This window comes from Protobothrops mucrosquamatus, unplaced genomic scaffold (assembly GCF_001527695.2).
Source record: "Protobothrops mucrosquamatus isolate PMUCROS unplaced genomic scaffold, P.Mucros_1.0 scaffold70, whole genome shotgun sequence".
Taxonomy (NCBI): domain Eukaryota; kingdom Metazoa; phylum Chordata; class Lepidosauria; order Squamata; family Viperidae; genus Protobothrops; species Protobothrops mucrosquamatus.
Genome location: NW_015386448.1, coordinates 556,539 through 568,752, shown reverse-complemented (window position 1 = coordinate 568,752; position 12,214 = coordinate 556,539). Strand labels below are relative to the sequence as shown.

The window sequence follows — 12,214 nt, the reverse complement described above, 5'->3', positions numbered from 1 at the left end:
ATCAGAAAGATTACTTGCATTCATGACGGTTGCTTCTGATAATACATCTCTGTTCATTCCTATAGGTGAAAGAATGATGCTCTCTCTCCATAACATCTTTATAGTGTTAAAGCAGGGTCATCTGGTGACATCCGATGGCCCATGCTTCTCTCAGACAAAGGCATTCCAAACTGGCTTGTGTCCAGGAAGTCTCCCAAATGCCCTTTAGAAACTAGCTAAAACTACATTTCCCATAAGCCATCTCTTAAGGAGTCAGCACTTAACCCAATAAATGCCAGATATTTTAACATACAGATACATGCTCTAATGAGGGTTACATAGAGTTACACGATCCAGAACATCAGGGGTCTTCAAACCTGGCCCTTTTATGACTTGTGGACTTCAACTCCCAGAATTCCTCAGCCAGGGACGCTGGCTGAGGAATTCTGGGAGTTGAAGTCCACAAGTCTTAAAGTGGCCAAGGTTGAGAACCCCTGGTTTATCCTATATTGCAGGGGTCTTCCAACTTGGCCCTTTTATGACTTGTGGACTTCAACTCCCAGAATTCCTCAGCCAGGCACACGTGCCTGGCTGAGGAATTCTGGGAGTTGAAGTCCACAAGTCATAAAAGGGCCTAGTTGGAAGACCCCTGGATTACATCAACGATTTTGTGAATACGTTTGCTTTTCTTCAAGCAGTGCTCAACATATGACAGCTTAGTGACTGTTCAAAGTTACAACAAGCCTCCAAAAGGTATTTATGATCTGGATTCAAAGTTCTGAATGCTGCCCTCCCTTATAGACACATGATCACATTTTGTGTGACTGGCAACCAGCCCGTACTTACAGCAGTTTGATGTGTCTTATGGCCACATGACTGAGATTTACAATATCTACCCCCCCACACCCAGTGGCATTTACTTCCAATTTCAGGGGGCGGGGGGGGGAACCAGTGGTGGACAATGGCTTTGCTTAATGACTCCGTCGTTTATTTTAACGATTGCCAGAATAAAATGTTATTGCAATCAGGCCAATCATATGGTGACTTGTTTAACAACTGACAGGGCTTATAACCATAACTCCAGGCTCAATGGTGGTCATAAATCAGGTCTTTCTGTATAATCCTTCTGATTTTCTGATTTGCTAAACCAATCTGATGTGATATGGCAGAGTTCTCCAGACCTGGCAATTTTAGGACTTGCGGACTTCAACTCCCAGAATTCCCCAACCAGCCCTGACTGGAGAATTCTGGGAGTTGCAGTCCACAAGTCTTAAAGTGGCCAAATTTGGAGACCCCTGTTGTATCGTGTGAGGTTTGCTGCATAATCTGATACTAGAAATTTCAGAGGAAGATTTCCATCGCCCCAACCTCAGAAAACTTTCAACACTGGAAGCTTTTAAGAAGAGGGTTTTCTGCCTGAGCAGGGGGTTGGACTAGATGACCTCCAAGGTCCCTTCCAACATTATTATTATTATTGTTGTTGTTGTTATTATTATTATTACTACTATTATTACTATTAAGTATAGTTAATGCAGAAGTCTCAGACTTGAGAAACAAAATACAGTCCTCATTTTTAATTATATCCCTGTCAGTCAAAATTACCAAATTCTTACTAAAGTCACTACACTCTTTTCAATTTCAAGCTATTGGAACTATCCTTTCCCAAATAATGTAGCTCACAAAGCATTTTAACCGACTTTTCTGATGTTACTTTCCCTCAAAAGTCCACAACACATGTGACTATTGTGAGGACCGTCTATTCGTTTGTGAGTTCTCAACATCGTAAAATACAGTATATATTATCAGATTTAATTTTGGGGTGTTAAGAAAATAGGCACAGGAGATTAGGAGAAAAAGATTAATCACTAGCCATTCCATTCACAAATGAAAATATTTAAGGAGTTCCGGTATATGGACTAGCTTAGATTACGAAAGTCATTAGCTTCTAGTCATTAAATGGGGGAAATGCCAAAGAGAGGATAGGAAAAAATAAGGAAGACCTTCTGTTTTTCTGATTATCAGAAAAATAAAAGTACTTCAGTTTAAACCTACATACATTTGTAGACAGAAATTGAAACAACCGATAAACTAATCTCTGCAACTACAGTACAGTTTGTAAAATACAGACTTTTGCACACTTCTTGTCTATCTTAAAATTTGTGCAGTTAGATTCTAAATAGTACAGAGGATCAGAATAACAGAATAATAGAGTTGGAAGGGACCCTGGGGGTCTTCTTGTCCACCCCCCTCCTCAAGCAGGAGATAGCATGTTGGATAAATGGCTGTCCAATTTCTTCTTAAAAACCTCCGCTGATGGAGCACCCACAACTTTTGAACGCAAGCCATTCCACTGATGAATTGTTCTGTTAGGAAATGTCTCCTTAGTTCCAGGTTGCTTCTCTCCTTGTTTAGTTCCCATCCGTTGCTCCTTGTCCTGCCTTCCGGTGCTTTGGAGAATAGCTTGACCCCCTCTTCTTTGGGGCAGCCCCTCAAAGAGTGGAACACCGCTACAATGGCACCCCTATCATGATCAGGTACTATAATAAAACCTGCCGGTGAGAAACATGCCAGATTTGTACACCGAGAATTAAACAGAATGTGCCAGCCCTTTTGGCGTGACCCAGCACAGCAGGGGTGTCAAACTCACAATGTCACGTGACGTGTCGCGACATATCGTGACTTTTTCCCATTGCCGGCCATGGGGTGGGCACGGTTTCAGCATGACGCATCAGTTTGACACTCCTGCAGTACAGCTTTTCTTACTATCCTGTCAAATGCTACTTTTTTTTAAACAATACTTTTATTAATTTTCAGATTTTACATTTAGGCATTTAAAAAGCAACATGGTGGCTGGGTTAATCAATAGTTCAGTAACCGTACAAATCTCAAACTACAAACTCAAATATTTCCTCTCTTTTTCCCTTAATATCTACTATCTCATATTTAAGCTAATACAGTTCTTATTATAAACTAAATAAAAACATCATTATTACATTTATCAATAAATGTTTAGCTTATACATATCTTAATTACTTTTACATTCAGTCTTTACATTCAATCAATGTCCTGTTATTGTTTTTTCCCAATTTTTAGTTTCCCATCAATATTCAAATTTAACATTTGATATTTATAATTTCCAGGTTTTAGGTAACCAAAGTTTCCTTTATCTCAATTTATACCAGAATCTAATATTCAAAATACACATCTTATCTATTTGGGTATAATCTTGTTCTATTTCCTAAAAGTTATCTATTTCCCCTCATCTTACATCATCTAATTAATAATACAGTATCCTCTTTAATAAATCAAAGCCCATTATATATTTTATCTGAGTTAATCAATAAATCAAACATATTCATATTTTTTTTTTCCTTTTGGGTCTAATTTTTAAGTATTAAACAAATAGCATCCTTATTTTCAACTAATTTCCAAATGTTTTAAATTTAATGACCAAATTTTTCTTATCTCAACTTCTCCCTTTGACCCTCTAATTAGTAATATGAAATTCCCTCTGATAAATCAAAACCCCAATTTTCTTCAGCCTTATTCTGGCTTTCTTTCTTTGCCAACTAGCCTTCCATGACAACGCTTTTAAATCATCAAATAGATCTCCCTCTATTATTATATATATTGTTTGGAATAAGAGAGACCATTTAGTTGCCATTTTTTTGGAAGGGCTAGCCCATTTATATTCCTTAAATCGTCTCCCTATTATTCCAAATGCTACTTTAAGAAGAACGAAATTCCTTCTTAAATTCTATCATAGCCAATGATAGCTTATCAGAAAACTGGGCCCCTCAGACTTTAGACATTTACGACTCTCTGACTTTAAACTTAGGAACAAATATTAGCTTCATCACATAACCTTTGGAAGCAAACTTGTTTTTGAAAGTGAGATAAAATACATACAAACTGGGTTAAGGTATTTTAGGAGCTAGAACAGGGGTGTCAAACTGCCGGCCCACGGGCCGGTTTCATCATACCGGAGCCGCACCCACCCCATTGCCGGCAATGGCAAAAAAGCTCCGATATGTCATGCGATGTCACGAGTTTGACATGCCTGAGCTAGAAAGAATCTAATGGCATATTTTGGCCTGTTCATAATTTTGCAATTCTTTCTGGATGGCTCAACAGTACAACTTGGCTTACAATCAGCAACGAATATAAATTATTGGATAAAAATAATAATTTATTCATTTAATAGGTTTCTTAATTTCTCTAGAATTCATGTTCATAACTACTACAGTTAGGGGAATAATGCACTCAGGCATTCAATCAAGGACATTTAGAACCAGAATTTGTAGCTATCGAGCATTATAAAGCTAGGAGAGAGAGTGAACACGAAGCGCTACTTTTATGCAGAAATAAAACTGTCAAGCACCAAATCCCAGTTAGAGCAAAAACCAACTACCTGAGAACTGGAAAAGCAGTTTTGAATTACAGGCAGTCCTTGACTAATAACCATAACTGAGCCTGCAATTTCGGATGTAAGTGGGGTCATGTGACTCTGTACCCAACTTTGCTATTTTTTTGCAACGGTCATTAAGTGAACGTGGCAGTCGTAAAGCAAACCTGTTGTTTGCTATGGGGCATTTTTCATGGAAACCGAGCACCACTTTCCAGAAAAAATATGGCAAACCGCAGTCACGTGACTCTGGGATGCTGCAAACAGCTGGAAATGGGGGAGACGGTGGCCGAGTGCCCAGAACGGGGTCACATGATCAAGCATTGGGGGGGCAGATGTCAGAACTTTGAATCCAGATTATAACTCTCTTTTTCCAAGTCCTTGATAACTATAAATGGTCATTAAGCAACTAGTCATAAGTGGGAGGACTACTGTATCTCTCTCTCTCTTTCTCTCTTGGGCATAGAAAGCTAACCATAGTCAGGCTGGTGATGTTCTAATCCAGGGGTAGTCAACCTTGGCTCTTTTATGACTGGTGGACTTCAACTCCCAGAATCCCTGAGCCAGCACAGCTGGCTCAGGAATTCTGGGAGTTGAAGTCCACGAGTCATAAAAGAGCCAAGGTTGCCTACCCATGTTCTAATCTCTAAAGTTTGCTCACATCCAGACTTGGTTAATTATACACTGAATCCTGAGCTTTTGGGGCGAATTGAAAATTAATCTGTTAAAAGGCCTCCCCTGTGACTCTGCTAAGGTCAAAGTTCAAGATGCCTCCAGGTTAAGCTAAGCGGGTGATTCCGTGGACAGAACCATGAACTTTTTTTTTTTCTGGCCATAAGTTTCCCGCTGCCTCTTCCAGGGTGATTTCCCACCCCTGGTGCCCAAATGCTAACCAGGCCCAACCCTTCACTTCAAAGCCCAGGTGAGATTGGGCAGATGATGCTGCTGCTGCCTGCCGAGACCTGCCAGAGGTCACCCACCGCTTAGTGTTCTTATTTGGCCTTCGGCTGCTCAACCAAATTCATGAGAAAGAGGGGCACGGAAAGACAAGGACGAACGGAAGCTTGCTGGCCGTAGATAGCAGTCACGTGACACACACACACACACCCCAGACATCGCAACTATCCCAAATACATGCCAGTTGCCGAGCACCTGGATTGGGATCATGTGACCCTGGGGGATGCCGTGATGGTTGTAAGCGCGAGGAGCAGTCGTCCCTTTTTTTCAGTGCCGTTGTAACTTCAAATGGCTGTCCAGTGGATGGACGTAAGTCGAGGACTGCCTGTACTTCAGAAATGAACCTTGGTTCTATTCTCAACTCCACTTTTTTTTTGTGGTTAAATAAGTAACTGAAATGCTTTGCTGTCAAATAAATAACAAATGACGCGAGACCCTTCATTTGCACACATCGATACGTTTTGAGAATTCAAAGCGCTCCGTACGCACACTATTTTGCCAGAATATTTACCAAATTTTGCCAGAATATTTACCAAGCTCCCCTAGAACTATATTATTGTGAAATTACTGCACAATACTCTTTGGTATTACAATGGGAGGTTGGGACATAGCTATGAGAATCTGCCACCATTCACTATAAATCCCGCTGGGAGTTAAGCAACATCTGGAGGATTTTGGCTCGCTTTCAAGTATTTCCTTTCAGCCGGAGTTCTGAAATAATCTCTAATTTCTCTCCTGCTCTTAAATCATTCTTTGTAATTTCTCTACTTGGAAATGGCACATCTCTCTTCTCACGCTCCAAATATCCTCAGATACAGACCTTGGGACTCCCACGTAAACCGTCAAATTTTAGCTTTTCCCCTTCTGATCACCAAACACGAGGGACTGCCATTTTTCCCAGCTTCATATATTGTGAACTGGACTCACTGAGTTGGGAAAAAAGCATTTCCATTCGAAACGTCTAACACAAAGTAATGTTCATAGAGTTTCTTATCTAATAAACGTCCTTAAAAATTAGAGCGCCTCAACTGGTTTTTGACTTTTGAACTATTATACCACGTGTCTTTGACTTTGAGTCGCTAAAAATCGCTAAACGTAAGACACTAAAATGCCTGATTTTTTTTTTAGCTTTGGTATTAATATTATTTTTTGTGGAGATTTTTTTCTGTAAAAAACATCACCAAGTACACAATATTTTTTCTTTCCAGGTTAGAAAAATGTTTTACTCACAAGGGCAAACCTTCTGAAGAAGCCAGCCTCTCTACCTGCTCCTAACAGTTGGCTTTACAGTATATATATGGAAGGGACCTTGGAGGTCTTCTAGTCCAACCCCTGGCTCAGGCAGGAAACCCTATACCAGGGGTCTGCAACCGTGACAACTTTAAGACTTGTGGACTTCAGCTCCCAGAATTCCTCAGCCAGCATGGCTGGCTGAGGAATTCTGGGAGCTGAAGTCCACAAGTCTTAAAGTTGTGAAGATTGCAGACCCCCGCCCTGTACCAATCCAGACAAATGGCTGTCCAGTCTCTTCTTAAAATCTTCCAGTGTTGGAGCCTTCACCGCTTCTGGAACGGCTCCAGTGTTATTCGCCTAAAGATTATTCGTCCACTTTGAAGACTTGCGGACTTCAGTTCCCAGAATTCTGGGCGCAAAGGGAGGGGCCCCTGCGGCCCAGGGCAGGGTATTCCAAGGCCGAAGAGGGAGGGGGGAGAGCCCCTGGGGGGGAGGGTGTCCCCACTTTTTTAGGGGGGGCGGGGGGGCTGCCTTACCTCGGAGCAGAGCCATGGCTGCGGCGACACGGGCTGCCTCTCTCTCTCCGACCCGCTCCCCCCCCCCGCCGGGTCCTGGGTTGGCAAGTCGCAGCCCCGCCCACCGCCCCGCCCTGAAAACCCCTCCCTCGCCCCTCCCCTGCCTGGCTCCCCCTCCCTCGCCCCTCCCACCGCCCTGAAAACCCCTCCCTCGCCCCTCCCCTCCCCTGCCTGGCTCCCCCTCCCTCGCCCCTCCCCCGCGCCGGTCGGTTGGGGGGGCGCAAGGCGAGGAGGGCAGAGGTAGGCAGGGCGTTCCCTCCCGGGGCCCATCATCCCCAGCCCTGGATTTCCCCCCCCCTCTCCCCGGGGAGTCCGTGACGCCCCTCAGGGCCTTGGGCTGTCTGGGTCATGCAGGCCGGGGATTATGGGAGAGGGAGTCTGCGGGCCGGGCTAAGGGGGGAGCCCCTCGGGAGGACGGAGAGGCGGGCAGGGAGCAACCCGCCCGATCCTGACTGTGGATTATGGGCCCTGGAGTCCAAGGCGGGGAGGGGCCCCCCTCACTTCCCCTCCTGCCTCAGCCGGGCGGGGACTCGCGCCGCGGCCTCCAAAGGGAGGCGGGGCAATGCGCGGGAAGGGGCGGGGCTTCCGCTCAGGCGCTTCCTGTCCTGCCCGTCTCCCTGGCAACGCGGCCTTCCCGCTCCCGGAGGCCCCTGAAGCCGGGCGGGCTCGCGGGACCCCCCACCCCAGGCCGGGGCTCTCTCCCTCCGCCGGCGGACAGGGGAGCCCCCGGGGGTGGGGGGCCCGCAGGCCCTCGTTCCCGGCCGGCCCAGGCGGCGGGGCTCCCGGCTGGGGAGGGCTGGACTGAGCGAGCGAGGCCGGAGCCCGCGAGACGGGAAATGGGAGTTTGATTTTTTTTTCCCCTCCTGATTCTGCTTGAGGAAACTGCGGAGGTTTTCGGCCTCTGCTTCGTCCTCCAGCCTCCCCTGGATTCATTCTAGCTTTCCGCCGCTCCTGGCCCTGATCGATAGTCTGACGGCTTCAGCATTAGCTACGCCTTGAGCCCCTAAAAAGCTAGAAGCGTCCAATTCCCTTTTTCGTCTTTCGAAGCAATAACTGGGAAAGCCTGGAGAAATCGGGGTTCAGTTCCGCAGCTGAGGGTTATATTTCTGACCGAATTGCCTTTGGAAACAACGCGGAGGTTTCTGCAAAAAGCAAAAACATAAGGAGGAACGAGGGCTTCTATCATCTCAGAATCGAAATTTGTCCATTAATATTAAAATTTAAACTGTTATTAGCCGTACAAGAGACTCTGCAAATCGTAGTAAAATAGCTCCGAATTTCAGTATTCAGGGGTAGGCAACCTCGGCTCTTTTATGACTCGTGGACTTCAACTCCCAGAATTCCTGAGTCAGCTCTGCTGACTCAGGAATTCTGGGAGTTGAAGTCCACGAGTCATAAAAGAGCCGAGGTTGCCTACCCCTGACTGATAGTTGCTAACATTTGGAGAGAGGAGCAATATTTCTGCGTGCAATGGGCTGTAACTTTTTATATTTCGTTCTTTTTTTATTGCACGGGAAATAATTGGTTAGCCGCTGAGTGCGCTTTTACAATGGAAAAATAGGAGTCCGCAACTGATTGCAAAAAGTTATAATTCTCAGTTTGTAAAAAAATGCCAAACCTATTTTCAGCAAATTAAAAACAATACCACATCTGAAGTGTGTCTTTGCCGTGGAATGCTCATCCTATTTGAATGGTTATTTCTTGAAATATATCTACACTTGTTATCTTTTAAGAATTGTGGGAGATGCGCTTTCAACAAGCTGGCTAAGGATTATGCATTGTCAAATGTAAGTGAAGAACTAATTGAAGAGAACTCCATGCTATCATTGACCAAATGTGAATTTATTAATTCACATAATATAAATCAATTATTATGTGTATTAATCAAAAATCATTAGCGACTTCAAATAAAAAGGCTAAGAGATATTTCTCAAAACTTGTCACTTGACTTTAATTGCTGCAATATTTGTTATTTTCAGCAGGAATTACAGAAATACTATAAACCTGTTTTAGAGCGGCAAGAAACAGCTCATCTTATTTATAGTACCAGTCAATAAAACGGATGCATAATATGAAATCAGGTGTTATTGGAGAAGATCTTGATGCCTGGAAGAATTGACAATTGAAAAAGAGGCCACCAAGAGACAAGGTGTGCTAGATACTGTCACAAGAACTCTGAGACAATCCTAACAAAAGGATGTCCATCAGGTTATGAAGAATTGAAAGTACCTGAATGACTGAAGAACATAAAATTGTTATAAGATATCATAGTCCTCTCTAATAATATCAAGCATTCTTTGGCTCAATAATGGTAACTTGCATTTCTCTAACCAGTTTTGCTAATGGACCCTCACTTGGAATGGAGATCCAGTATAGTGGGCTGAATCCTGAAAATCATTTTGACCGTTGTGCATACAGGGTAGTAGTGATGGACTATTCTTGACTCTGCTTGCACAATTCTATACAAATATTTGCAAGGGCATTTTGCTTTGTGATAATGTTTCTGATCTGTCTGGTTCATGTTGACGTAATTTGTATGCTCAGAGCCTCTGCGAGATCCTCATAAATCCGTCCCCTCAAAAAGAATAAATAATCCCACCCATAAGATACAATGTCGGGCATTCTCTACGTTCTACCTTTTGGTCACTGCACACTCTCCTCCTGTGCTTGAGGGAACCACCAGGTCTTAGCAGCTCTCCTGAAATCCAGGAGGAAAGGAGCAAACTGGATCTCCCAAGTATAGGGACGTGGATCCAAAAGGTCTGTTTTGTGACACCTCTGTGTGGTGGCCTGACTGAACTGGCAGATGGATACGAGAGAAGATGGCTCCTTAGTAAGGGCCTAAGGCAGGGGTAGTCAACCTTGGCTCTTTTATGACTCGTGGACTTCAACTCCCAGAATTCCTGAGCCAGCTGAGCTGGCTCAGGAATTCTGGGAATTGAAGACCACGAGTCATAAAAGAGCCAAGGTTGACTACCCCTGGCCTAAGGCATCCAGAAACCCAACTGACAACCCTGAAGTGGTGGTTGGACACAGGATGCAGGGAATTTGTTGGGATTCGCCCACAACGCCCCTGTGACGGTTGCGTCTTGTATCACTGGGAGTGCCTTCCAGGGAAAACCCCGACTGGAGCACCTAACAGAGGGTCCCATTTGGGGAGCGTTGCCCTTTTCTGCCATTGCTGGTCTGTGATGAATAGCCCACTGCGCAATCCGAGTCCTGTGTGGAACTGAATGACGAAATTTGTGCTGACAAAGGCCTCTGAGACCAAAGCTCTGGTAGCCCCATAGTCTTTCCTTGGCTGCTGGTGCACAGAGCCCCAGGCACCGAAGAAAGGTCTAAGCCGGCCAGCTGGGCAGAAGCCTTTGTGATCGGACACACCACGGGGTTGGCTGGGATTGCGAAGATCAGTGTTAAAATCAACCGTGCAATTTGGTAGGTGACTCTGGACTAGTAGTTTTTTTTATTCTTTACCATTCTCAGTGTATCTCAGGGGTCCTCAACCTTGGCAACTTTAAGACTTGTGGACTTCAATTCCCAGAATTTCTCAGCCAGCTTAGCTGGCTGAGGAATTCTGGGAGTTGAAGTCCACAAGTCTTAAAGTAGTCAAGGTTGAGGACCCCTGGTGTATCTGATCATTCGTCTACTTACATGCAGTGCTTGTAACCTGCCCCAGTCCCAAAGGACTGGATAGTGTATCAAAGGAAAACATATTTGAAATAAAAATGAAGTACAGATCAATATCAAAGAAAAAAAATAAAAGAATATAAGGAAAATGATTTGTTCAAGTCCCCGGAAAGCAATAATTTTTTAACTTACTTAGTGTCTTTACTGCCACGTTTTGAGTCCCCCATTCAAGGCTCTGGAATGATAAGGTAATCTGAGCATTTAAATGCAGCTCATTGAATGGCTAAAACTGAATATTCACTCTGAAATGAGCATTCTAACAAGACTTTGCCACCTCACTGGTTTGTTCCAAAAATTAATGTCGAAAGATCAATTCAACTTAAAATTATGGAAAGCATATTTTAAAAATATTCTGAAATCGGAATAGTGCAATCCGATGTATCTCAGTTTTTGTATTGAAATACTTCTGAGGTTAGCTGGAATTAATTCTAGCAACAGGTATATTTTAATTTTCACATAACAGTGGTCAGTTTAAAGTGGACACTTCTGAAAGGACCAGACTACTACTACTACTACTACTACTACTACTACTAATAATAATAATAATAATAATAATAATAATAATAATAATAATAATAAAAATATAAATAAATTGGAAGGGACCTTGGAGGTCATCAAGTCCAGCCCCCTGCTCAGGCAGGAAACCCTACACCATTTCAGACAAATGGTTGTCCAGTCTCTTCTTAAAGACTTCCAGTGTTGGAGCATTCACCACTTCTAGAGGCAGGTGGTTCCACTGGTTAATTGTTCTGTCAGGAAATTTCTCCTTAGTCCCAGGTTGCTTCTCTCCTTGATTAGTTTCCATCCGTTGCTTCTTGTAATACAATGTAATACATTGTAAGTAATACATTGTATGTAATACAGTGATAATGTGCTGAGTCAATAGTGTATTTTCCCCTCTTGATATCTTAATTGATACTGTTGGTATGCTAGGACTGGTCTGTATGCTCCATTAAGAATTTAGAATTTTAAAGTATGCATCCCATATAGCAGGTAGCCATTGAAATATATTTCAGGAACTTTCCTCCAACAGACCACTTGGGTCCAGGGGGTTGGACTAGATGACCTTCAAGGTTCCTTCCAACTTTACTACTATTATTATTATTATTATTATTATCAACCCAACTATATTTGCTTCCAAAAATACTTTACAATAATTTAAGAAGCAATCTTGTGATGGCATAATGAAAGCTGTACCATTGTAACTTTTACACGTGACGCTTGGAACTCCAGAAGGAAATATGCCTATATACTGTAAATGTATTACAAAGAGTTTATAAAACAAATCAATTTCTCGCTCTTTTAGAATGAGCTTTGAAAGTGGACACTAGCAATGCTGGAAAGAAAAGCAGCATGCAGAAAAACCAGCCAAGCCAGC

At 43.3% G+C, this 12,214-nt stretch overlaps 1 protein-coding gene and 1 non-coding gene across 2 annotated transcripts in view; one reads left to right on the top strand and one right to left on the bottom strand.

Annotated features, from left to right (window-relative positions):
* Nucleotides 1–7,169, bottom strand: part of ACAA2 (acetyl-CoA acyltransferase 2) — a 31,633-nt gene extending 24,464 nt beyond the window's left edge. Inside the window, exon 1 of the mRNA XM_015812143.1 lies at nucleotides 7,111–7,169. Coding sequence (XP_015667629.1) covers nucleotides 7,111–7,126 — 16 coding nt within the window. The 5' untranslated portion in view covers nucleotides 7,127–7,169. The remainder of the gene's footprint in view (nucleotides 1–7,110) is intronic.
* Nucleotides 7,170–10,331: 3,162 nt separating this feature from the next.
* Nucleotides 10,332–10,419, top strand: LOC114922326. The gene has a single exon (XR_003810378.1).
* The last annotated feature ends 1,795 nt before the right edge of the window (nucleotides 10,420–12,214 follow it).